General features: G+C 47.7%; 1 protein-coding gene across 6 annotated transcripts in view; it reads right to left on the reverse strand.

Moving 5' to 3' along the window:
- Nucleotides 1-229: 229 nt before the first annotated feature.
- EMID1 (EMI domain containing 1) overlaps nucleotides 230-25,968 on the reverse strand; it is a 66,590-nt gene continuing 40,851 nt past the window's right edge. For 2 of the 6 annotated variants that reach the window (XM_083417814.1, XM_083417815.1), the window contains exons 9-16: nucleotides 22,209-22,346; nucleotides 20,349-20,429; nucleotides 17,325-17,368; nucleotides 15,764-15,826; nucleotides 14,621-14,665; nucleotides 13,260-13,304; nucleotides 7,494-7,578; nucleotides 230-1,543 (exon numbers count right to left, since the gene is read on the reverse strand). In XM_083417814.1, the coding sequence (XP_083273940.1) occupies nucleotides 1,404-1,543; nucleotides 7,494-7,578; nucleotides 13,260-13,304; nucleotides 14,621-14,665; nucleotides 15,764-15,826; nucleotides 17,325-17,368; nucleotides 20,349-20,429; nucleotides 22,209-22,346 (641 nt within the window). In that variant the 3' untranslated portion in view covers nucleotides 230-1,403. Of the gene's footprint in view, nucleotides 1,544-2,994; nucleotides 3,086-7,493; nucleotides 7,579-13,259; nucleotides 13,305-14,620; nucleotides 14,666-15,763; nucleotides 15,827-17,324; nucleotides 17,369-20,348; nucleotides 20,430-22,208; nucleotides 22,347-25,968 lie in introns of all 6 variants that reach the window. The other 4 variants (XM_083417813.1, XM_083417812.1, XR_014505979.1 and 1 more) reach the window with 3 other exon arrangements.

Below are 25,968 nucleotides of genomic sequence, written 5' to 3' on the forward strand. Positions count from 1 at the left end.
CCCTAAATGTTTTTTTTGGGGGGGGGGGGAGAGCCCTGGGTGTTCCTAACAGCTTTCAGGGCTGTTTACAAGCTACAGGTGCCAGGATTTTCTGGGGGTGAGCCATGACTCTTAAAGCAGTAGGAGAGGACATTTAACAAAACGCAGCAAAGGATCCGTACAGAGAGCATCATCTTAGCTCAGGCTTTGAGGCAAGGTCCTCCACCCTCCCTTCAATTCAGGCAGAGGCTCGTGTTCAGTGAAGCTTTATTGACCTGGTCCCTGTTATCAGCCAAAATCCCAGAGAGTACATACATTATATGGAGGCAGACACACATAGATAAACACACACGCACATCCTTCTCTCTCCCTGCTCTGCTTTGCCCACAAGACTCTGCATTAAGAGTAGTCTGATCGTCTCCCAGGTGCTTGAGGCTTCATGGCAGCACCGGCAGCACCTCCCCACCTGTTCCAACATCCAACCTCCCTTTGAATCGTCTTCGCAGCCCAGTTGACAACTTGGGATACACGGCTTGCGTGCCGGATCTGATCCGGCTGCTAAAATTGTACCCGGGGATCCAATCACAAAGGACTTGTGCATGCAAATCCTTTGTTGGGACAGCCACTGATGTAGTTCTTACAACGTCCACACAGTTCAGCGCTGGCAACTTCTACCAGGGAAGGGAAAATGTTTGTCCTCTCTCCACAAACGCATACTGCTGGGCATCCTGAGCGAAAGTGAAGCCCTAGAAACCCCTTTGACCTGACCCTACCAGAGCTCCCCATTCTTAGGAAGCGAGTGGGGGACTTTTGTTTTCCCGGCAAAGATATCATGACGTCTTCCACAACTGCGGTTGAAAACAGTACTCCAGAAAAGCCCAGTTTCTCTCCTCAGTTATCCTTGCCCGGGCCAGGCTATGGGGGGAAAGGGGCGATTCAGGAATCGGGAGAAATTTAGTAGAAAAACTAGTTAAATTTCCAGGTCAAAGTCCCAAGCGGCAGAAAAACAGCAAGTTACAGGAGAGGGTGCAGTTGTGCTGTGCAGGGGGGGAAATATCCCCATTAAATAGCACCAAGGGATAAACAAGAGACAATCAGGCGGCCGCAAAGAATGCTTAGCGGCTTACTTGTGGCAACAGTTTGTGGGGTGAAGGCGTGGGGTGCATCACAGCAACCGTTACAGAGACACACACACACATACAAAACCCTTTGCGTGAAATAAATACGGAAGCAGGCTGTCGGCAAGCTAGCGCCCTCCGCAACACACGCCTCTCCACTGCTTCTCCGTGGGGGGGGGGCAGTCCAAAGTGGGAGGAAGAGGGCTGGGTCTTGGGGGGCGCACCCCGAAAGAGGCCTCTCGTGCCCTCCTCAAAAAGGATGCTCTTCGTCTGCACCTGCCAACGGGCAGGCCAACGGCCCCCTCCTCATTTCCTCTCCTCCTCGCTCCTCTGAGAGAGGTGGTGGGAGATCATCTTGTAGGCTGCCAAGCTCTCGTCGCGCTTCCCCCGGTCGTAGCCAGGCATGCTGGTGGAGGAAAGGCCCAGTCCAGATCCCGGTTCCGGTTCTGTCAACGGAGAGGAAGGACATGCAAGAGTCAGAGCTGAGCTGCTTTTCGTCCGCTGCCGAATTTGGCAACCCAAGAACCTCGGTTGTCATTTTGTGAACTTTTTAAAAGAGAAAACAAGTTTCTGGTCCTCATGGTTCCAGAGGTGTCTAGGTGGCTCAAGCGGAGGACCCAAAGCTGCCCAGATGTTGCTGAAGTCCCATGCATGGGTCAAGGAGGAAGGGATTTATAGTGCAGCAACTTCTGGAGAGCCTGCAGGTTCCCTATCTCTGCTCAAGGAGAACAAACAAGGTGTGGGTGCTCCTTAGGGATTCTGGGGGTCCCTCCCGCCATGCCTGTATTCAAAGTTGACTGCAAGATCCAGTGTCTTCCAAGAGCAAAAGACTTGATTTCCTTACTGTAAACTAAACTAACTGCTGTTCCAAATGAATCTGAAGTGGAGAAACTGCAGAAGGAATCTCACCTTAGAATGAGCCCATCTCAGCCTTGGGTTCCCCAAACATTGTTGTGCTACAACTCCCAGCCACCTTTGATTCACCCTGGCTGGTGCTGGTGGGAGTTGTGACATTAGAGGACACATGGGTGGGGGAAAGCTGCCTAACTGGGCATCTAGCAACATCGCCTGGCTGCAGCAGGCAGGTGGAACCCTCCCCTGCAGGGGCAGTGTATCTGAATGATAAGGAACAAGAAGCAGGGGAGAAGCTGCCCCCGTCGTATGTCCTGCTTCAGAGCAGCTGCTGCTGCACACAAAACGCTGCAAAGTCAGTCTCTCAGCTGCGGTCAGCCAGCCGACTCCCCTACTTGAACCTCTGCACTGGTTCCCTGCTAACGTCGTTCTTGGATTGGTTGGTGCATTCCCAGGTGAGTGAAGAGGCAGATCAGTGCTTGAGCCGACTTACTTCAGGCAGACTTAAGCTACAAGGTGCAAGCTGACTTGAAAGGAGACTGCCACTGAGCATGCACAGACTTCCATCGTAAAGGCAGGCCCGCCCCCATGCTGTTGGATACCCAGCAGTCTGACAAATCCAATACACCCTCAAGCTGGCATTAACTTTTGGTGCAAGGCAAGCAATTTTTTTTTACTTCTGAGTTCATGCTTGGAGGGGTGGGGAGGAAGAGGAGCAGTCCCTCTCCACCCCAGCCATCACCAGATGTATCCCCCTTAAGTCTCCCTCCACCCCACCCCAGTGGCTATGGGTCAGGAAAGGCAAAATCCCACATAAAAGCAGCTCTGACTGCAGCAGGGCTATGGAGAGGGGGTATTAAAAACCTGGACATTGTGGACTAGTGGCATGCAGAGTTTGGGATGACGGGGAAGGAGAGAAAGCCCATGTCTGCAAGCAAAATGGGGGAGGGGGGTCTCCTGGCCATGGGCTCTCTGCATTGGTGAATGCAGCATGCTAGGGAAAGGGGGGAGGGAGAGAGGGGGAGCCCCCCCCCTCTGTTGTTACCTGGCCAGATGATAGCTTCCAGCAAGGTGACCCTCCTAGACAAGAGCTTCAGCTGGGCCTGCTGCTCTAGGAAGCTTCGTAAGCTAATGGCCTGATGGGAGATTGAGAAGAGCAGAGCGGAAATTCATTCACCCTCGTTATGGGGAAAGGGTGGAGAGGAGGGGAGAGGGAAAGGGGTCTGAGTCAGGAATCCTTGGAGGGGTGTGTTGTGACTGCGGGTGGAGAATTTGGGCAGGGGGCTCAGAAGATATAAAGGTGGTAATTCCCCCAGTCCTGGAAGGACATGATACAGGGTTCCCTACTTCTTACTTAAAGGGTTCGGGGGGTCATGTAAAAGCCTGTGCCTTTTTAAAAAGGAGGGGTGGTTCTGTTTCTCAAAGTTTCACGCAGAAAAGGAGCTGTGTGCTGGTAGCTAACTTCACTATCGAACTGTAGAATCTTAAAGGGTCATCTAGCCCAATGCCCTGCAATGCAGGAAGAGGTTTTTTTCTTGGAAGGAAATAAAATAATAAAATATAATAAATATGATATAATAAAGCTTCCCATTGGTAGACCTCTGTTCTCTGTAGTGGCTGGGGCAACACAGTCAGATGGGTGGGGTACAAGTATTATTATTATTATTATTATTATTATTATTATTTATTGGAACAGGTACCTCCAGAATCACTAAGGCACATACTGATTCGCTCAATGGCTCCAGATTTACAGAAGCTTTGCCAGTTTCTGATTTGATCCCAGAATGTCCCTCTTTTCCTTAGAATGTCCCTCTTTTCCCTAGAATGTCCCTCTTTTCCTTAGAATGTCCCTCTTTTCCTTAGAATGTCCCACTTTTCATTGGAGAAATGCTGGAGGGTATGGAGTTATGCGACCCCTGAGCTAAGGAGGTAACTATGCAACCTTTAGAAGACATCTGAAGACAACCTTGTATAGGGAAGTTTTTTAATGTTTAATCTTTTGTTATGTTTTTATATACATTGGAAGCCACCCACAGTGGCTGGGGCATAATAATAAATAATACTAATACTATTACTACTAATAATAATGGAATAGGATGCCCCTATTTTCATTGGAAAAATGATGGATCCCAATCCAGGAAACAGCCCTGCTTTCCACCTTCCTGCATCCTTCTCACCTCTAGCACACATCCTGGAATACCCCTGGAGTGAAAAGGTGGGGAAATGAATTAATGCAAGGAGGTTTGAGGTCTGGTAAAAGCCCTTTTTGTTGCAAACTGACCCTAACAAATTGATGGTTGCATTAAAATAACAGCTATACTGATCCAGGGTTGTTATTAGCATTTCAGTTGCAGTCTTATACACATTTGCCTGTGAGTAAACTCAGCTGAACTGGGTGGCAATTACTTCTGAGTAAATGAGCCTAGGATTGCTCAGAAAGTTACGCTCTCCGTTGAAAGGGAGCGCAAGTGGCTGTTCTCTCCTGCTGCCGCCACCAGAGGGCACTAAGCTCCTACCTTATTGGAGGTGTAGCCACCAGAAGCCCACCACCTCCGTTTCCCCACACTGAGAATGCTCAAACTACTGCACATGCTCAGTAGTAGCAACTGAAGCCCTCTGCCCACACTTTGAAAATTTCGCAGTTCAATACAAGACTACATAGGAGACCCGGGGAAATCAAACTGCTTTGACTGCTCTGTTTGATTGTTGTGGTTTTTTGCAAAGCAATTCCCCCCAATATAATGCAGCTTTGTATAGTCTTTTCACGAGGACAGCATTTAGTCCATACACCATAGCAGAACTGTTTTCACTAATGTCATGGTTTATATGCACTCTAATATGTTTTTGAACGCATCACTCAGCAGCAGAACTGCACCGCAAAATTCAGGGGAGTGCAAATTTCACAGGATGTCTGTGTTTGGGTTCACACATTGGTGTGGACACTGCAAACTAGGTAGGCTTGCTTTGAAATGCAGACGGAATCGTATTTCTTCCTCCACCCCAGCTGGGGCTGATGGGAGTTGTAGTCCAAAACATCTGGGGAGGGGACCAGGTCAGGAAAAACAGACTTGGATCTCACAGCCTCGATTCTCGGTCAAACAACAAGAATAAAAGATGCTACTCTGCAGTAGGAAATTCGGAGAGGTGGGCATTTTTTGACAGAAAATCTGCCTTGTGTGTGTGTCTAATTCCACTAGATTCCACCACATCAACAGTCCTTGGTTGTGAGCAATATGGTCGTTCTCTGTACAGTCATACCTCGGGTTGAAGTAGCTTCAGGATAAGTATTTTCAGGTTGAGCGCTGCGGCGACCCAGAAGTAACAGAGCGCATTACTCCTGGGTTTCGCCGCTCGCGCATGTGCTCAAAATGACATCACACGCATGTGTGGAAGCGGCAAATCGCGAGCCACGGACGCGGGTTGTGTTTCCTTCTGGATGTGAACGGGGCTCCGGAATGGATCCCGTTCGCATCCAGAGGTACCACTGTACTGTATTTCTGCTGCCAGGAAAAGGAGGGTGGTGCTTATGGGATTGTCTGCCTCAGGTGTTAACTTCGGGACACTGCATATTCTCCTTTCTTTGGGTCGTTTGTGTGGCCTTGAGCAGAGGCTCGCTCCAAGTCTGGCCCAGACTGGGTTCATCTGTGTCCACTCCAATACCCCATCCTACAAACACCCGCCCCACCCTGGTCCTGATTCCCCACCTGCCTTGTCTGAGTGCTTTGATTGGAAAATCGCTTTTGGTTAGCAATATTCTTTGAATTGTTTTTTATTGTATCTCCCCCCTGATTTTATGCTATGCTTTTGAGGAGAAAATATGTCCCACCCCAATGTGTTCCCCAAAGGCCTCCTCTCTCTGCCTTGAACCAAGTTCAGCTGAGTGATAAGCGTAAGAAGACCTGGTCTTCCTAAGATCTGCAGTCCATCTCTATCTATCTGTCTGGTAGCCATGCTCAGAAGCAGAAAAGTTCATCCCCGTACAAGGAAGGAGGGCAATTTGTCTATGTTTTATCTGAGCCCGATGCTGTAAGAGTACATTTTTCTATAAGGATCCCCTGTTTGGAGAGTTCCTTCTCTATTCCTCTCCCATGACCACTGATTGTACGAGCACAAATAAAACTAACACCGGACTGAGAAATCTTTCTCTGCATGTGTTTTGAAATCCATGACACTCTACAAGTTTTGTTAAGTTGCTTAGAGCCTCTCTATATAGCAAGTGACTAGTAAACTAGTAGACTAGCATTTCCGTGCACTCTGGCTTCGGTCACTGTGTTCTGTTGCACCAGAAGCAATTTAGTCCTGCTGGCCACATGACCAGGAAAGCTGTCTGCGGACAAACGCCGGCTCCCTCAGCCTGAAAGCGAGATGAGCGCCACAACCCCATAGCCACCTTTGACTGGACTTAACCGTCCAGGGGTCCTTTAACTTTTTTTACCATAGTGACTAGTAAAAGTTCAACATACGACAAAAAGTAGTACAGTGGCATCTTGGTACTCAAACACCTTGGTTCTCAAATGAAAACCTAGAAGTAAGTGTTATGATTTTCGGAAGCCAAACGTCCGATGCAACTGTTGGCTATTGTTTCCGGGGCACCTGCACCAATCAGAAGCTGCACCCTGGTTTTCGAACATTTCGGAAGTCAAGCGGACTTCCGGAATGGATTGAGTTTGAGAACCAAGGTACCACTGTAATGTTTTGAAGGACAGTTGGTTTAGAAGTCCCTAACTCAATGGCGCAGAAGACAGTTTCTGTATGCGCTGTAGAGGCAAGTGAGGGGGCGATGAGGTTTGTCTACCTGGGAAGGTATCCCATTTAGGAGAAGGGTAACTCTGGTCCTAAACCTCTGCTGCCTTGGGGGATATCTTTGGGAGAAGAAAAGGCTATGGAGTAAACCCTACACAGATCCAGAATGGAGTCCCTAAGACGGATGGAGGGTGCCTTGCATAACTACTCCTGGCAATTGCTGCAGCCAAGGTGGTACCAAACATCTTGCTCTGTTTTCCTTTGACCACATCAGCGAGGCCAAGAGGGGGGTCTAGCCATTTGGGCAGCCTAGGACCTCCCTACACACTCCCCAGGCTTGCGCCCCGAGGTCACTTAGGTGCTGCTAACGCAGAGGTTTGGGTTTACCTCTGAAGGTGCACTCCATTGTCTCTTGAGACAGACAAATGCCAACAAAAACAACAAAAATTGGGGGTTTTTTTTGGGGGGGGATCTGCTTCTGCCAGCAGACCCTGTGCAACCACTTCCTGATGTCACCATGGACCTTGCCATGGAGACTGTGCCATGGCTGAACTGCCCTCAACACATTGTGCCAGGCCTGCTCCCCACAGGACCCAGAGAGTCAGCCCAGTAGCCAGCCAAGGGCGCAATTGAACCCCTAGATTTTGCAAAAGGCTGCAAGAACAGGGCAAACCGCCCTAAGCAGATCACCATACAGACCTGGGCGGGGTCTCCCCCATGGTGGCCCCCTTTTTCCTGACCCCTCCTGGCCTGGGGGAGGGGCTGCGGGGGAATTTTGTCCTCCTGTCTGTCTCTACTCACCATGCAGCCCAATCATTGTTTCCAAGATTAAAACCCTCTCAGCTAAAATCTTCAAAGCCTCTCGCAGCTGGTGCAAACCCTCCCCCTGCGGACGAAAGAGAGACAGACACGGCCGTGAAGGGGACGCACGTGCGGGGGTGTGTGTGTGTGCATGCGCACAAATACGTGCAAAAAGGAGAGGGAGGCGGGGGGGGGGTGAGCTGAGGCTTGGCATGCCTAACCCTCCCTCCCGTCCGCATTTGTTTCAGCCATCAGAAATGACAACAACACACCCACCCACCCAAGGGGCACAAATGCAAACAGAGCATCTATCAAGTATCTATCATGCATGTGCAGTCCTTTAAGGAGTTTGAGCAAACAGTATCATTCAGCTGGCGCAGCTCGCAGGGAGAAAAAGATATAATCAGAGGGAAAGTGTGTTTTGTCCTGAAATTGGGGCAGCTTCACCTCGCACGCTGGACCAGCTGCCTAATTGCTGCTTTTGTCTGTGACCCTGCCCACCCCAAGCATCCCCCCCCCCCCGCAAAAGGGAATGTGGTTTTCAGGCTGGAGAAAAGTTTCTCACCCCTGCATTACACCATCAGAAATCTTCCTGAGCCAGGGCTGTGTTGGCACCCAAGATTCCCTGCCCTCACTCCAGGTGCCCGCCCTCTGCCCGCTAAGCTAGCCAGCTGCCCTCAGGTGCAGCAGAGGATGCTGTCTTGGCAACAGTGGTACTTGGGTGCCACCTTCTGCATCGTTGCAGGCCGGCAAATGCCTTGGGGAGACGTAACCCCCAGGAAGCAGCGCTGGTGGACTCCCCAACAGATCCAGAAGCTCCAGCAAGCGGAGGGTTAACCCACTGACAGGCAGCGCTGCGCAGTGGTTAGTGTCGGAATAGGACTTGAGAGAGATCAAATCAGTGAAGCTCGCCTCGGCCAGTCCCTCCTTCTCAGCCTAACCTACCTCGCAGGGTTGTTGTTGAATGAGGAGGGGGAGGGCCATGTAGCTGCTTGGAGGAGAAAGGTGGGCTTTAAATGCAAAATAGATAAAGTCACGGGAGACCTTCTGTTCTGCTTTTGCAAATGCAGAAAGCTGGGTTATAGAGAAGCAGGCTGCTGGGTCCAACCAGAAGCTCCCGCAGGAAGGATGCCAAACCAAAGCAAAGAAAATGAACAGAAGAACCACAGTGGCACAGAGCCCCAGATACGGCCGCCTGGGCTTGGTGTCGAGAAGACATGAGTTTTCCCTCCTTGCTCAGGAGGTCAGGTGTGTAGGCACAGCAGAAGCACATGCATGGGAGGTTAGTAGCAGGGGGCGGTCCCAAATGCAGCGACCTCGAGGGTGGCATGGAGGTGGAGAGAGAGACAGGTGCAGTAACCAGATTCCCAGAGCTATATCCCTGAGGCCACATTCCCACCATCCCTTTTAAAGTGCTTTGATGCCACTCGGAACAGTCAGGGCTTCCCCCAAAGGATTCTGGGAGCTGTAGTTTGTTACAGCGGCTAAGCAGTGTTAGGGGAGACCCCCTATTCCCGCTCAGTCCCCAGAGCTCTCTGGGAAAGAGCAATGACTGTTAAACCACTCTGAGGACTGCAGCTCTAGGAGGGAGAGAGGGGTCTCAGCATCCTTAACTAACTACAGCTCCCAGAATCCTTTGGGGGAAGCCGCGACTGTGTGAAAGGTAATGACACTGATTTAAATGTATGGGGCCGAATGGGGCCAAAAACACAGAGCGAGGGGAGAACAGTCCCTCTCACTTCCACCAGGAAGGAGGGGAAACTATCCCAGTCAGAGCTGGGAAAGCAACGTCCCAAGTTGGGGCGAGCGAGACAGCTGAAGCTAAAAGCAGGAACATCTTTCCAGTTACAAGCAAAGGCACGGTAGAAGCTGCTTGCTGGCGAGTCAGAGCATCCGTCCATCTCACTCAGCGCTGTCTGCAGAGGGGGTTCTCAAAGTGGTCAATACTGACCTCCTCCCTGGAGTTTGGTGGGCCTGTGCCGGGGCTGAAAAGGCACAGAAAAGGCACTTGTGGCCTATACAGTCGTACCTTGGAAGTCAACCAGAATCTGTTCCAGAAGTCCGTTCGATTTCCAAAATGTTCGGAAACCAAATTGAGGCTTCTGATTGGCTGCAGGAAGCCGTGGAAGACCAGTTGGATGTTCTGCTTCCAAAAATAGTTTGCAGACCAGAACAGTCACTTCCGGGGTTGTGGCGTTCGGAATCCAAAACGTTTGAGAACTAAGCTGTTCGAAAACCAAGGTACGACTGTAGTGGGAATTAGGAGTCTCAAGAAATCAAGGGCACGAGCATGTACAGAGTGCCAGTGAGGAACCTTTGCATCTAATAAGACGATTCTGCAATGCAATAATACTCATCCTTTTGTTTGTGATTCCTAGCAATGGGGATTAATAAATGTTTGTTACAGATCGATTTTTCTTGACTTTATCTCATTCATGTTGGGTGGGGGGTTGGTGACGACTTCCTAAGCTCACGAAAGGGGTCCATGAAGTTGGGGGGTTGGGAAGCCCGGTCTGCACTGACCAGCAGCAACTCTTTGGGGTTGCTTTTTTTAGACAGGTGGTCTTTCCCATCCACAGGTGGAGACTGAACCAGATGCTCTACCAGTGAGCAACAGTCCTTCCCAAGTCTTCCCCGTTAAGGGGAGGGCGTCTCTTTAACTCAGATTTCCCCAAACTGGTGCCCTCCAGATCTTTTGGACTACAATTTCCATCAGCCCTGGCCAGTGGCAGAGGTAATGCAAAGCGGACTCCCCCCCCCCCCTTTGCACCACATGTAACAACAAACACAGCAGAGGGCTAAGATCTGCCATCCTCCCAGAGCAAGGGTGGGGAATCTCAGTTGTTTCTGCCTGGCTGGAAATGTACCCTTGAAATCTGACCAGTCTCTGGCTTGCCAGAGGGAAGAAACTGGCCTATTGTACAAAGGTGGAATTTACATGTGTTGCCCCGCCTCTGGCCACGCCCACCACTAGTATGTGGTCCCCTAGGGCAGAAAAAGGTCCCAATTCCGTGCCTCAGAGGAACAGACAGAACACAGGAGTTCTGGCACCAGCACACCAAGGCCCTGGGCAGAGTGGGGTGAGGGGGGTTCAGGGGGGGTGGCAGCCAGGGAAAGAGACAGGCAGGCAGGCAGAGAGCCCTTAGACAAGGATTCCCAGATACTTCCCCCCATCTCTAGACTTTGAGTCAGGAGATGGAGAACTTTGAGCCTTCCAGATGTTGCTAAACTACAATTCCCATCATCACCATCCCTGGCCGTTAGCCACGTTTGCCAAGGCTGATTGGAGTTGTAGTCCAGCAACAACATACAGAGAGCCCAAGGTGCCTCCACAACTGTTATCTGTGCTTCTTTTTATGGTCTTTGCTTCTGGCCTGGCTGAGCTCGCAACACGATCCCAGATCGGAGCCTGGCTACTTTCATGAGGAATGGGCAAATTCTCTCCATTTCGTGTTTCCTCAAACTGAAGTTCACTTTCCCTGTCATTCTGCAATTTAATTTTTAAGCCCACAGCAATCTGAGACTCGTTTTCACCTAACGCACAGAGTCTTACACTCCTTTCTTTCCTTACACACGCAGAGTTTTACATGCAATTCTCCCTGACGAATTTCTCAGAAGACTCTTTCGGCATGGAGGGGTATGGCAAATTTAATAACAGTAGTAATACTTAGGCTTTTTTTTTTATGCTTTCCTCCACAAATATATGCATTTTTCTGGACACTTACCCCAGATATATGCAAACCAAACCAAACCAATTCCCACCCCCCAGTTCTTTAGCGTTCATTTGGGCTCACTCTCCAGGAAGAAAATTTCGCATTGCAAAATTTGGATATGTGAAAGTTTTCATGTCTTGTTTTGAAAAATGCAAATCAAGGTAGGTTCGCCTTTAAAATGCAGAGAGTCAAGAGGAGACCCTCTATTCTCCCCCACAGAGCTACAATTCCCAGAATTGTCTGGGAACAAGGGTTCCTAGGGGTTCAACTAGAGCCAGGGCTTTCTCGGCTGTGGCTCCAATCTGGTGGAACGCTCTGTCACAAGAGACTAGGGCCCTGCAGGACCTGACATCTTTCTGCAAGGCCTGCAAGACAGAGTTGTTCCACCAGGCCTTTGGTCAGGGCCCAGCCTGACTCCCTCCTCTGGCAACCTGCACAGAATTTTGCTTAACGGTTGCCATTAATTTGATTTTAATTAATTTTTATAATGGAATGTTTTTAGAATGTTGGATTATTTGACTGTTTGATTATTTAATTGTTGTTAGCTGCCCTGAGCCCGGCTTCGGCTGGGGAGGGCGGGATATAAATAAAATTTAGTATTATTATTATTATTATTATTATTATTATTATTTTAGGTGCGATTCCTGCACTGCATAAGGTAGGACTAGTGAACCTTTTGAGGTCTTCCAACTCTACAACTCTGTGATTGCTTAGCCACTCTGGCAATTGTAGCTTTGGGAATGGGGAATTTGGGGGGTGGTCCTAAGAAACCCTCAGCACCCGTAACAAACCACAGCTCACAAAATTCTTTGGGGGCAAGCCAGGACTGTTAATAGTGATATGATACTGCTTTAAATGGATGGGATGGGTGATGTTTTGATGACTGGAACAGATGTTATTTCAAGGGGCAGCAATGAAACAGAGCACAATACTAAAAAGCTCCTGGAGACTTTGCAAGGGGGGAGACTGGGAATGAGGAAGAAGAAAATATGGACCCACCCACTCTGTTCTTTCAAAAACCCTCCAATCTGCAGAAATCAGCCCACAACACTTTTCGCAGGATGGAGCCACAATCGGTTGCCAACATCTGCACACCAAGCTGCTCCTAAAAGGCAGAGCTGCAGCAGCTGGTTGAAGAGTTGGCAATCCTAGTTGGGATCGTGCCTGAGTGTTCCCGTTCTCTTGCCTATGGGAGGAGAAAGGCAGACCGGTGCTGGTTTCAGATTGCGTTGGCCAGCGGCAAGAAAGCTGTGCTTATTGCTCCCACTGTACCATGCAAAGGAAGAATTCAGCATCTCCAAGATGGGAAGCTTTCTTTTTTAAAACAAAAAACCAAGTTTCTAGTTAAAGCTGTGGAAATAGGCTTAAAAGCCCACAAAAATGTGGACACAAAAGACTTACACAGTCGATATAGATCATCACATGTGGTTTTTCTTGGCAAAGAACTTTGATCATTTTGGTGAACAACAACAAAAATGTTCTGTTCATGCAGAATACGCACTGAGCTCTGAGAAATAAAATGTCTGGTGAAGCAGATTTTGGTTCACGATGGCTGGTGCCACACAATACACCTTTAGGGTAGCCTTCCTTCCCCAATGTGGCCTCCCTGCAGATGGTTCTGGACTTCAACTCCCATCAGCCTCAGTCTTGTGCTGCTGGGGTTGATGGGAGAAAGGTTGTGCTGGGTGGGGCTGATGGGAATTGCGATCCAAAATCAGTGGGTGCTGGTGGGGAAGCTGCTTTCAAGGCGCCGCGAGGCTCTTGGCTGTTTTGCATACCCTGGGAGATCTCGATAAGAAAGCGCCTTCATTTCAGTACCCCTTATATCTCTTGCACGCCCCTAGAAGCCTGCCAGCTTGGCTCACGTCTGAGTAGTGGAAATGGGCTTCTGTTGATGAGGGTACAATAGGGGCAGAGAGCTGGGAATCGGGGCAGATTTTTGCAGGGCCAGCTGGTTCCCAAGACTCAGTGTCCCTTGGTTGAGTTAGAAAGTATCTGGGGTGGGGGAAGAGGAGATAAAAGGACGGTCCCCACCCCCACCCCACAAGCTTACCCAGGTGCCTTTCTCGCCTGGTTCACCTTTGGGCCCCGGCTCACCCTGAAGCGGAAGGAGAAAAGGCATGAGAAAACAAAGGTTTGGGGCGGTCTGTGGTTATTGCAAAAGAAATCTTCAAATAGGAAATTGCATTAGACCCTCTTCTGCTGTTGTTGGAACCTAGGAAGCTGCCTTACACAGAGTGTAAGGCCAGTGGTCCATCTAGCACAGTTTTGCCCGCACTGACTGGCAGCAGCAATCACATGGGGACACTGCCAGACCTACCTGGAGCTGCTGGGAATTGAGCCTTCTGCATGCAAGGCAGATAGATGCTCCAGCTATGGCACTTGCCCCCTTGCTGAATTGTGTAAAACAGCATAGAACGCCGAAGTATCGAATTCAAGAGCCACATACTGTAACAGCAGGGAGAATCTTACATGCAACATTTTGGAAAAGCACACGGGGAACCTAGTAAGATGGATTTATTAAGATAATTCTGGGAGCATTTGAGAATCGCAACATCTCATTGTCATGATTAGAGATGGAGAAAGGTTTCCATAAGCTGGAAGTGGTTGGAAATTAGTAACCAACCCAGCATAAAGAATTTGCAACCTCAGGCAAAAACCAAATTTTAGTGAGAATTGGAAGGGCTCCATAGAGGCTTATGAGCTCACAGAACTCGCATTAGTGACCTATGATGTAAGACGTATGTAATACAATAAAAAGCTTCATACGGGTGTCAGGGAAAACCAAAGCTTTTTTCTTTCCAAGGGTAAGGGTAGTGCAGGGAGAGGGGGTAGGCTTGGCCCACCCTGGGAAAGGCAGATTATGGATGCTGTCTTGGGCATGGAGACAGGCCATTATAATAACTGTGTAATGTTAAGAATCCAGTACCTAGAGGAGGCCTCCCTCTGCCAGACTTGAAATTATATTTTGAAGCCTCCTGTATTTGCTGGATCTGGGAATGGATAAAACTAAAAAATACAGATCTATTAGATTTGGAAGGATATGACAATAGATTTGGCTGGCATGCATGCTTGTGGTACGAAAAGGCAAGGGTACATCAAAGTTTTCGAAATCATATTATAACGAAAGTGATTTTTAAAGTTTGGGAGACGTATAAAAGATTATGAGAACTGTGCTTTTTTTATTGATTTGTACACCAGCCTGGGAACTGAAGAGCTGGGTAAATGAATGAACAAGCGAATGAATGAAAGTCCCATGGAGAATGGTGACCGAGGAAGTTCTCATGTAGTGTAAGAGACATTTCTCAGAATGTGCAGAACTTCCCTGGCTGCTGGAGTTTGCCACTAGCCACCCAAATTTCTCGCACCCACCCTAGCAGGGTATTCTCTCCTCCTCTGCTGTGCCACACTTACGCGTTCTCCATCGAGACCTTGGCGGCCAGGATATCCTTGCGGTCCCTACAGGAGAGACGAAGAAGTAGAAAAAAGAAAACCTGAGTCACAGAATCATAGAACTGTAGAGCTGAGAGGGACCCCAAGAGTCATCTAGTCCAACCCCCTGAAAATGCAGTTCATGGCTATATACTTCGGTTCTCCTGCCAAACCAACCCTCCAGGGACCTGCCTAAAACCCCTTTTTGGTCTTCATCCTCTGCTAATAACAAACAACAACAACAACAACAACAACTTTACACCATACAACAACAACAACTTTACACCATGCCCATCCGGCTGGGTTTCCCCAGCCACTCTGGGCTGCTCCCAACAGATTAAAAACAGAATAAAACATCAAATATTTAAAACTTCCCTAAACAGGGCTGCCTTCAGATCTCTTCTGAAAGTCATATAGTTGTTTATTTCCTTGACATCTGAGGGGAGGGCGTTCCACAGGGCAGGCGCTACCACCGAGAAGGCCCTGGTTAAAGCAAATGCAGGGAACTTCTGGCCTTCCAGAATTTGCTAAACTCCAACTCCCATCAACCCCTTGCTGGGGCTGGAAGGAGTTGTAGATCAGCAACACACGGAGGGCCAATGGGTCCCCACAGTGCTAAAGCAAGCGGGCAGGATTTGAACCCAGGTCCTCCAGGCAAGTATATGAAGACGAGAGCCCACCCCTATGCCCGACCCTGACCTGGAGGGAGGCACCTGCTTCTTTATATGGCTCTGGCTCAGGGAGAAATCCCGCAGGGGTAGTTCCTCCAGCCCCACAGTGCTTTAAGAGCTCTGAGCGCTCCACTGGGTTTCCTGTTCTGGCAGATGGAGGGTTGCCATCTTCCAGCCAGCCACTGTGGATACGCTTTTGAAAACTGCTTGATGTGCAGACGTCAGCAGGGGTAATAACAGCTCTATATCTTGTGGAGAGGAATTCCTAGCTGGCGGCTGCAAATCAAACCAGTTTGATTGGTCTAGTTAAGGGCACCGCAGTTTAAGGAGATCGACCAAGCTGGAAGCTGATTCTTAGCTGTAATTCGTGCATGTATCCAACCACACAATTCTCTGATGCTATGAAATGTGGATGTAAGTCTGAGAGCCCGTGATGCTGGAGGGGGGTACTCACTCTCTCTCCTCTCTCTCCAGGGGTACCAGCTGCTCCGTCAGCGCCTGGGGTTCCGGGGCTCCCCTGAAAGAAAGAACCGTTGCAGCTTCAAACAAGTTCTCCCCAACCCCGCATACGTTTCAACTGTGCAGTAGGGTTGGCGTTTTGCCCCATGCCAGACTGCCCTCCTCCTTGTATTTTCTACCCTCTGCGGCAAAAATAACAACCACACAACCGACAACTAGACTTGTACACCCCCACTTTGAGGCTAATTCCCAAGCATCCAATATCCTTTCACTGAAGATGCTCCCAGGGCCTTCTCTGCCAGGGCTGAGGCCTCCCAGAAATTGCTGGACTGGGACCCTTAAAAGGAGAGGGACTCCTGTTTATTATTGCTCTTTCTTGCTCTCAAGTGTGGGAAATAAACCCACAGTGATAACGAATGCATTCTAACACTTTTGAAAGGTTAAGATTTCCCCTCCCATACAGATGTTTTCAAAATTCTCCCCCCCCCAAGATCTTTATTGAAACTTAACATATATACATAATAACCAAAATTCCCAATGATTCCCTCACAAAAATATAGTATCTAAATTACAACAGCTGCATAATTATACACTTAATTATAAAACCCACCCCCTACCATCTACTTCCCTCCACAGCAATTCAACTTCTTTATATTTCTTTCTACCTTTCTTCCCTTGCGTTCTATAATAAATTATTTTTGTTAAATTCTGATTTTTCCTTCTTTCTTTTATTGCTTTTGTTATTGCTTGCATTTTTTGTTCTAAGCCTGTTAGCATGTCATTTTTAGAACAATATTTTGACATATAATCTTTGAAATACTTCCACTCCATTCTTAACTTTTGATTTGATTGATATCTTATAACTGAAGTTACTTTTGCCAGTTCTATATAAACTCTATAAACTCGCCAAAATTTATAGATGTTTTCAAAATTCTTGAATGGCTGTTTTTTGAGCCTGCTCATTCAACTGTTTTAGTTTATGTTAAACTTGAATAAAAGTAAAGTCCCAATAAAAAAAAGAAAGGTTAAGATTTAGTTTGGTTTTAGTTGTGTTGCATTTGCACTATTGTTATTTGCATTATCGTTATTTGCATATATCTGTTTGCATCTGTTATTTGCTTTATCGTTATTTGCATATATCTGTTTGCATATATCTGTTTCCAGGAGCCTGTTTGAATGAAAGGCGTACAAATAAACAGCAACATAACACGATGTGCCGATGTGCATAAGACGTGATTAATAATAATAATAATAATAATAATAATAATAATAATACAACAATGGATCTCAGTTGCAAGGGACAGTTCTTTTGCAATTCAAGAAAATCTTTAATAAAAATTATTCCAAGTCGGTTGCAAGGGATCTCTCCCCACCCCAAATACGGTGGCAGCTAAGTGTTACCTACAGTTTAGTCCCAAAATACTGGGAGGTTCCAGGCCCTGGAAAAACACCACCTCCTATTCAAATCATGAGCTCAAAATGCAATTGGACTGTTTCTGCAGTGCTGCCCCTCCCAGAAACCCTTACCTCCTCCGGTCAAGATTAAGGCTACTTACATCACGTCCCGGCTGACCTGGGGTTCCAGCTGGCCCTGGAGGACCTACAGGGAGAAAGAGGTTTCACACCCCTGGTCAGCAACTAATTTTTGCTGCTTTGAGAAGGGAGAAGCTGGGGGAAGGGGCAAAAGCCCCCCAGACCTCATTTTCCAAAGTTCATTCAACCAGCAGCACCCACAAGCCTGCAGCTGTAACTACCACCTTCCCACCCTACACTGAGTTTTGTTGTGGCTGTTGCTTCCCACCCCCCAGGGGGGCAGGATTTGGCCCTGATCTGTTGCAACTCCCACTTAATACTGTGATAGGAATTTTGAGGTCTTAGATATATGGTAATGTTCATAACCGCATGTACATAGATCAGCACAGGAAGACCGACCTGAAGCCATTTTGATTCCTAAACTGAGCAAATGTTTTCTCTGCAAGGTCAAAGTGGGAAACCTCCCCATTGTCTCTTTCCTCACAAATCCTGTCTTAAGGGCATATTTAAGATATGAATAGGGTGTGAGCCTGTGGCCTGGCCCAGTATTTATCATTACAAAAGACTAGCCAGGCTCCCCAGGAAATCTAATCAAGTAACCTGCCAGACAGGAGATAAACAAGGACAGGAGAAAAACATTCAAATTTCTGTTTAGACCGCCTTTTCTGTGATATAGGTCTGAGGGGTGGTCTTAGGTTACACCCCTTCCGTGATGTATGTATGATGTTTCTGGGGGTGGTCTTGATCTACAGGGTGGCAATTTCAAAAGTCTTTATAAGGCCTTGCGCGCCATTTTTCTGGGTCCCTCCTCTCTCCTGCGAGTGAGGGGAGCACCCTGTTGCAACAGATCAATAAAGATCAAGCTTACTAGCTGCTTTGCTTCTCAGTATTCTCTGGTTGGCCTCTGTTATTTTCTCCTACCAATAGGGAACCTACGTAAGGACTCTATATGGGCTCTTCGATACCCCATAAGGGAAAAGGGCAATTTTTGTTTACAACAATACTGTGTGACTCCCTTTCCCAGCTGGGCCTAGCAGACTCGTGCTCTAGTCTAGGCGGAGGAAAACAATTCCTACCACGGTCAGAAAACACTTCCAACCACTTTCCTAGAACGGAAAGTGCAATAATCAAACCTGCCACCAGAGGCCAATAGAACGCCAGCTATCAAATCCTTCCTAAAGTCGTTTGACCCATCAGTCATGGATGGCAACAGGTTGTATTGTTTCCTACCAGGACACTCACAGAAAAGGCTGAAAGAAGCACGAGAAAGCTGTTGTGCTGGTTGGGAATGGCAGGTCTGCAAAGACCGGCTGCGGCTGGGTGGGAGTCCAAAACATTCAGAGGGCAGATTGAGTCAACTTCGCTCACATGGTCTCCGGATCATCGGCAAGCCACAAATTTCATTTCAGCAGTCAGATACTATGGGGAGGGGCACTTCAAGTGATCAGGGTGGAATGGCCACATTTCGCGGACCCGGCTTTTGACAGGTATCTGCATGGCGTCACCATCTGGAATATCTCCTGTGGTTCTCCTGTCTCTTCCTAGACTCCCTTTGGAGAAGGGCCGAACGTGGAGGTAGGGCATCTATCCGCCTTGCAGGCAGAAGGTCCCAGATTCAGCCCCTGATGGCATCTCCCCAGGTACAGCTGGGAATGTCCTCTGCCTGAGACCCTGGAGAGTTGCTGCCGGTCCATGTGGACAATATTGTTACCGTATTTTTCGCTCTATAGGACGCACCTTTTCCCCTCCAAAAATTAAGGGGAAATGTGTGTGCTTCCTATGGAGCGAATGCAGGCTCCTTGGCTTCAGCGATAGCAACGCAAAGCCTCCGAAGCACAGAGGAAGCGCTCCCTCCACGCTCCGGAGGCTTCGTGTTGCTTTCGCTGAAGCTTGGAGAGTGAGAGGGGTCAGTGCGCACCGACCCCTCTCGCTCTCCAGGCTTCAGGGATAGCCGCCTGAAGCCTTCAGAGCGCAGTGCGAGTTCCTGCTGCGTTCCGCAGGCTTCAGGTTCCTTTCGCTGAAGCCAGGAGAGCAAGACTCTCCTGGCTTCAGCAGAGAGGGAGAGCTGCGCAGCACCCCTTTAGCCAAGCGGGAGGAGAAATGGAAGGGGCTCCGTTTCTCCTGCCACTTCGCTGAAGGGGTGCTGAGCAGAGAGGGGGAGATTTTTTTCCCCTTGTTCTCCCCCTCTAAAACTAGGTGCGTCCTATGGTCGGGCGCATCCTATAGAGCGAAAAATACAGTAGATGGAACAATGGTCTGCCTGTTTGTCTGCCTAAGGAAGCTTCACATTTTGCTGTTTCTGTAGGAAGGGCCATAACTCAGAGCATCTAAAGTCCCAGGTTTGAAAATGTTCAAACTAACTTTTATTTAAAAACCTGTAGCTTGGCATTACAGGTCAAGAACTGCCAAGAGAAAAGAAGAAACTCTTTATGTATGCTACGACGGCGGCTAGGATATTACTAGCCTAAAGATGGAAAAGCGAAGAAATGCCAACTAAAGAAGAATGGCTTCAAAAACTGATGGGATGGCGAAACTAACAGAAAGAGTCAGAGATAAAGACAATAGAGATTTTTTAAAAGATTGGGAACCATTTATGTTGTATCTACAGAAACAATGTAAAGAAACAGACTCACTAGCAGGGTTTGAGTAAACACCTACAAGCAACAAAAATAAGTACAAAAAACTAGAAAGGTGATGTTAAAATGATAAGAGATAATAACAATTAATATAGAAAATTTAGATGTGATATAATGTAGCAAGCAGGGGAAGACAATATGTTCAAAACCAGAAGAGGAAGTTGAGGAAAGCCGGCAGGGAGGAGGAATTTTGGGGAATGTATTGTTTCTATTTGATATGTTGTAATATGACTGGGGGGAAATGTAAAATCTAAAAAAATTTTATTTAAAAAATAAAAATAAAGTCCCAGGTTCAATCCCCAAAGGAGTTTCCAGGTAGGGCTGGCAGACAATGCCACCTGAAACCCCACAGAGCTGCTGCCGTCATTCCCCCATCCCTGGGTGAAGATACAGGGCCAAAAAGAGACTTACCCATGGGTCCTGGAAGGCCAGGTGGCCCAGCTGGCCCAGTGACCCCCGTTTCAATGAAGGTGTTTGACAGAAGTGGGTCCCCTGAAATCACACAAGCAGAGAAAGATCAGGGAATGGATGTCTCTCCTTTGGAAACCAGGCTGGTTATTCAAAGTATTGATTTCTATACCGGCTATTACCAAAATGAGCCTCTGAGCAGTTCGCGCAGTTTTAAAATCCCTCAAAATATAAAACATCTGTCATTATAATAGGCAGTCAAACCACCCCCCATGAAACAGCCTTGGTAAATTGGCACCCTCCAGATGTGGTCTCTTAATTCTTTATTCCAATCCTCCGTTAGTACCTGTATATCAAATTGGTTAGCTAGTAACAAAGATTTATATATGCTGATGGCCGTTTTTTGTTGTTGTTGCGTAAGAACTAATCAACTGCTTCAATATCTCTGGGGGTCCCTGAGGCTGTAAAAGCTGCTGGTCCATAGATGGTGGTTAGCAAGTGTTTTATCTGGAGATATTGCCATTGAGCATTTGTAGGTAATCTGTATTTGACTCTTAAGATGGAATATGTATAAAATTCATCCTCTTCGTTTATCAGCTGGTCTATACAGTGGTACCTTGGTTTACGAACTTACGGTAATCTGTTCCGGAAGTCTTTTCTTAAACCAAAGTGTTCTTAAACCGAGGCGTGCTTTCCCATAGCAGCAGGGGACTCAATTTACAAATGGAACACACTTAACAGGAAGCGGAACATGTTCTTATTCCAAGGCAAAGTTCACAAACCAAAACACCTACTTCTGAGTTTGAGTGTTTAGTTGTTCCTAAACTAAGCTGTGCTTAAACCAAGGTACCACTGTATACCGAAACTCATCCACCTCTTCCATACGACCATTTCTTTCCTGATTTTTAAAGACGGGTTTCCCCACAAAGTCATTTTGTCGTGGGAGAAAAGGTCAAATTTATATTTTTTGGGACATGTGGTGTCACATTGTTCGCACTGATGTTATTGTTTCAATAGCATCGTGAGCATTAATGTATTAAGAACCCAAGTGCTGCCCATCTTTCTAAAGGTGCTACATAGGAATATTCCAAAGTAGCCCAATTTGGACAGTTGTTTTCAGTTATGGGTCTCCAGAATTGTGTACCTGGCAGTAAATATGCTTAGTGATACAATTCTAAGTCTGGGATCCCAAATCCTCCGTCTTTTATCCGTATCTGCATTTTGGCAGAGATATTTCTTGGAACTGAAGAGCCCCAAAGGCATTTTCTAAACACAGATTTAGCTGGGGCTAATGGGAGATATAGTCCCAAACATCTGGATGGTGCCAGTGTGGCCAAGGCTGCCGTAAAATAAAACAGCAGTTCGAACAGGAGACTACAGTAGACAGATCAAGGGGAGAGCGAATGGGCAAAACCATCCCGGACCAAGAGATTTAAGCATCTTTCACCTCACAAAAACAGACCAGGAAATGAGCAGCTAATGCAGGGGACCTTTCTCAGCTCGAAGGCCGCATTCCCTTCCAGGCAACCTCTCAAGGGCCACACGCCAGTGGTGGGCGGGGCCAGAGGCAAAAGTGGGCGGGGCAACGAATGTAAAAAAATTAACCTTTGTACAGTAGGCAAGCTTCTACGCTGCCACAACCCTCTTGGTCCTTCATCCAGGGAAGTAAGATCTGAGTTCAAGGAGACATTCCACTCAGGGCAAAGCACTCTAGAGAGGGTGAGAAGCAGGGCTGCCAAGGGGGCGTGGCCTGAGGAGAGTTCCAAGGGCCAGATAGTGAGGCCGGGAGGGCCGTATCCGGCTCTCAGTGAGGTTCCCTACCCCTGTGGCCAAGACACTTCCCTTGCCTGGGAGGTTACTCACTTTGATCCGGAATGGGCGATATCTTTGGTCCCCCAGGGGCTGGTGGACCTGGTGGTCCCGGGGGTCCAGGGAGGCCCTTCTCCCCGGGGAATCCTCTTGCGCCGTCCCGCCCAGGGGGACCAGGAGGCCCCGGAGGCCCTGGATGAAATGGTGGGAGGGGAAAACAAAGCAAAACAAAACAGCACAATGGTGAGCACTGAGAGCTGAGTCAGGAAAGCTGGGTTTCTTCCAGCACCTGTGGGCAAAAGCTAAGGATGCCACATTTAAAGTTATTTATCACATTTAGACGCTACTTTTTTCTGTCAAGGAGCCCAAGGGCGGTGCACATGGTTCCCCATTCTTCCCATTTCGTTCTCACAACAACAACCCTGTGAGGTAGGTCAGGCTGGGAGACGGTGGGCTGTCCCAGGTCACACCACCCAGTGAGTTTCAGAGCAGAGCGGGGATTCGAACCCTGGTCTCTCACAGATTCGTTTCCGAGCACAATTCAAAGTGTTGGTGCTGACCTTTAAAGCCCTAAACGGCCTCGGTCCAGTATATCTGAAGGAGCATCTCCACCTCCATCGTTCTGCCCGGACACTGAGGTCCAGCTCCGAGGGCCTTCTGTCGGTTCCCTCACTGCGAGAGGCCAAGTTACAGAGAACCAGGCAGAGGGCCTTCTCGGTAGTGGCGCCCGCCCTGTGGAACGCCCTCCCATCAGATGTCAAAGCGATAAACAACTACCTGACATTCAGAAGACATCTGAAGGCAGCCCTGTTCAGTTTTTAATATGTGACATTTTAGTGTATTTTTCATCTTTGTTGGAAGCCGCCCAGAGTGGCTGGGGAAACCCAGCCAGATGGGAGGGGTACAAATAATAAATTATTATTATTATTATTATTATTATTATTATTATTATTATTATTAGAGTCCGACACTATTATGCCACACTGGCTCTCATGCTGAGCATGAGGAACAGCAGAATGTGAGCCGTACAAGCAGGGATTTGCGTGGTTGTCAGAACTGTGTACGACCACGAGGGCAGCACCAAATCTGGCTTCTGGAAAACCTCAGCTTGCATTTAAAAATGAAAACAGGTTTCGCCTCTTGTGTTGCTACTCCTGAATCAGCAACTGGACACAATTCGGCCTGCTTGATTTCACTTATCACCACATCTATCGTTATCAATTATGATGATGATAAATCCAGGGTGCCACCACTGAGAAGGCTCTGCTTCATGTGGCAAACTCCACGTCATCGTTATGTTGTTAATGAGGATTGGGGTTGGCATGGATGTCCTCTGGGGATCTGCTGCAACCCTGGGATTCTGTAGCTGTAAGACTGGGGTCTGCAGAAGAGGGCGGCTGCTAAAACTGTCAACCTAGTAACAAATACCTCCTGGCAGAAATAGAATGATCCTTGTAAAACAACAAATATAATGTTTTTGGATATCTGACGAAAACAAAGAAAGAAATACAATAATCTGGAACTGTGTGTGAAAAAATAGTAGAAATAATAATACAATGAGTCTAATCGGAAGTCAAATGTGTTTGTTTTGTTTTTCTTTTTTTCTTTTTTCCTTTACCCCCTCTCTCCCCCCCCTTCTTCTTCCTCTTTGCTTTGCTTTTTTGTGCCTCCTTTCTTGGTCTTTTTCTTTTTGATTTGTTAAGAAAGAGATAAAGATATAAATGGGTAATATGTAAACTTCAGCAAGTTAAAAGTGATGTTGTGTAAATTTTCTATTACTATTTATATATTGTTAAAATTGGTTAATTGTAATGAACTGATGTAGTAGTTACTGTGGTTTTTTCCCTTTGTTATTGTTGAATTCTAAATAAAGTTATTAAAGAAATAAATAAATTGTCAACCTAGTTCCTTTCGCTAAGTCAATAGGCCTTAGCCAGCTTTATTGAGAACTCCTGCTTGCCATGTAAGCTTGGACAATATGTTGCCATGGGAACCAAATACATAGCTGGCATCTGAAAAAAGGTGGCACCACTCCTGTCTCCTGATTGGAGGTGATCTTCTTGTTATTGTGATAGGAATTTTATGGTATTAGATATATGGCAATGTTCATAACTGCACATACATAGATCAACACAGGAAGACCAACCTGGAACCATTTTGATTCCTAAACTGACCAAATCCTTTTCTCTGCAAGGTTAAACTGGAAAAGCCTCCCCATTGTCTCTTCCCTCACAAGATATGTCTGTTTGAATAAGGTGTGACCTGGCCCAGGAAATAAGTATTTTAACACTACAAAAGAATGGCCAAGCACCCCAGGCAATCCAATCAAGTAACTTGCCAGACAGGAGATAAACTGTGACAAGGAGAAAAACAACATTTAAATTTCTGGTGTAGGTGGGATGTATCGGAGGGGTGGTCTTAGGTTACACCCCTTCTGTGATGTATGCATAATGTTTCTGGGGGTGGTCCTGATCTAGAGAATGGGAATTTCAAAAGTCTTTATAAGCCCTTGCACAGCAATTTTGGGGGTCCTCTTCCTCTCCTGCGTGTGAGGGGAGTACCCTGTTGCAACAGATCAATAAAGATCAGGCTTACTAGCTGCTTTGCTTCTCAATATTCTCTGGTTGGCGTCTGTTATTTTCTCCCACCAATAGGGAACCTATGTAAGGACTCTATAAGGGCTCTTGGATACCCCATAAGGGAAAAGGGCATATTTTTATTTACAACATTATAAGGAGCAAATGGGGAACCTGTGGCCCTTCAGGTGAAACTCCAGTTCTTCTCCGCGCCACCAAGCACGTCCAGACGATGGGAGCTGGAGTTTGACAATATCTGTGGTGCCACAGGCTCCCCCCATCCCATCGCTAAGGGGTTCAGAGGCAGGTTTTTGGCTCCAAGCGGCTTGCAGCTGAAGACCGGGAGCGTGCAGAGACAGGAGAGGAGGAAGCGAAGGGGGAGATCAGATTTGGCAAAGGCAACCCCTTCCCACTCACTCCCTGCTCCCCCCCCCCAAAAAAAAATTAGCTCAGGGAGGTCCAGAACAAAGAAGTGGGATTTACAAGAGAGGAAAGCTAGGCCTAGGAGTGGGGTGGGGGAAAGAGGGTGGTGAATGGGGTCTGTGTGGGGTTGGGCTGGCTGGTTAATGTTTTAACTCCAAACGGCCAGAGGCAGCTTTCTCTGGGAAGCTTTCCAAACCCAATAAACATTAAGCAGACCCAGAGAGTCGGCCAAGTACGACCACAGCTCCACGTGAGCTCAGATCCCCAGCCTTGCTTGCCCGGGGAGGGTGCTTCCACCCCAGCAAATTCCCCCCCCCCCCCAAAAAAAAAACCACTACGAGAGACTTCAAGCTATCCTGCAATGACTGTGTTTTCCTCAGATTTCTGATCATGGAGGCAAACTTCCGATTTAACATGGGAGACACGCTTCACTCTCGTGTCCCCCTCCCCCCAAAAAGAGGTTTTAGACCGGGAGAGAGTAAGAGGGCACACGTACAAACATTTGTCCTGCAAAGGAGCCCATGGCACACACCACCACGTCACTGGAGTGAGAGGCAGTGTGGTGCAGTGGGTAGAGCATGAGAGTACAATGTGGGACAGACCAGGGTTCACAACCCCACTGAGGCACGTGAAGCTCACCATGGGGTGTGACCTTGGGCCAGTAACTGTCGCCTAGCCTAGCCTACTTTGCAGGGTTGTTGTGAGGATTAGATGAGGAGGGGGAGAATCATGTAGGCCAACTTGAGCTCCTTGGAGGGAGAATTCAGTATATAAATGTAATAATGTATACCGTATTTTTCGCTCCATAGGGCGCA

This window comes from Podarcis tiliguerta (assembly GCF_965153285.1).
Source record: "Podarcis tiliguerta genome assembly, chromosome: 16".
Lineage (NCBI taxonomy): Eukaryota > Metazoa > Chordata > Lepidosauria > Squamata > Lacertidae > Podarcis > Podarcis tiliguerta.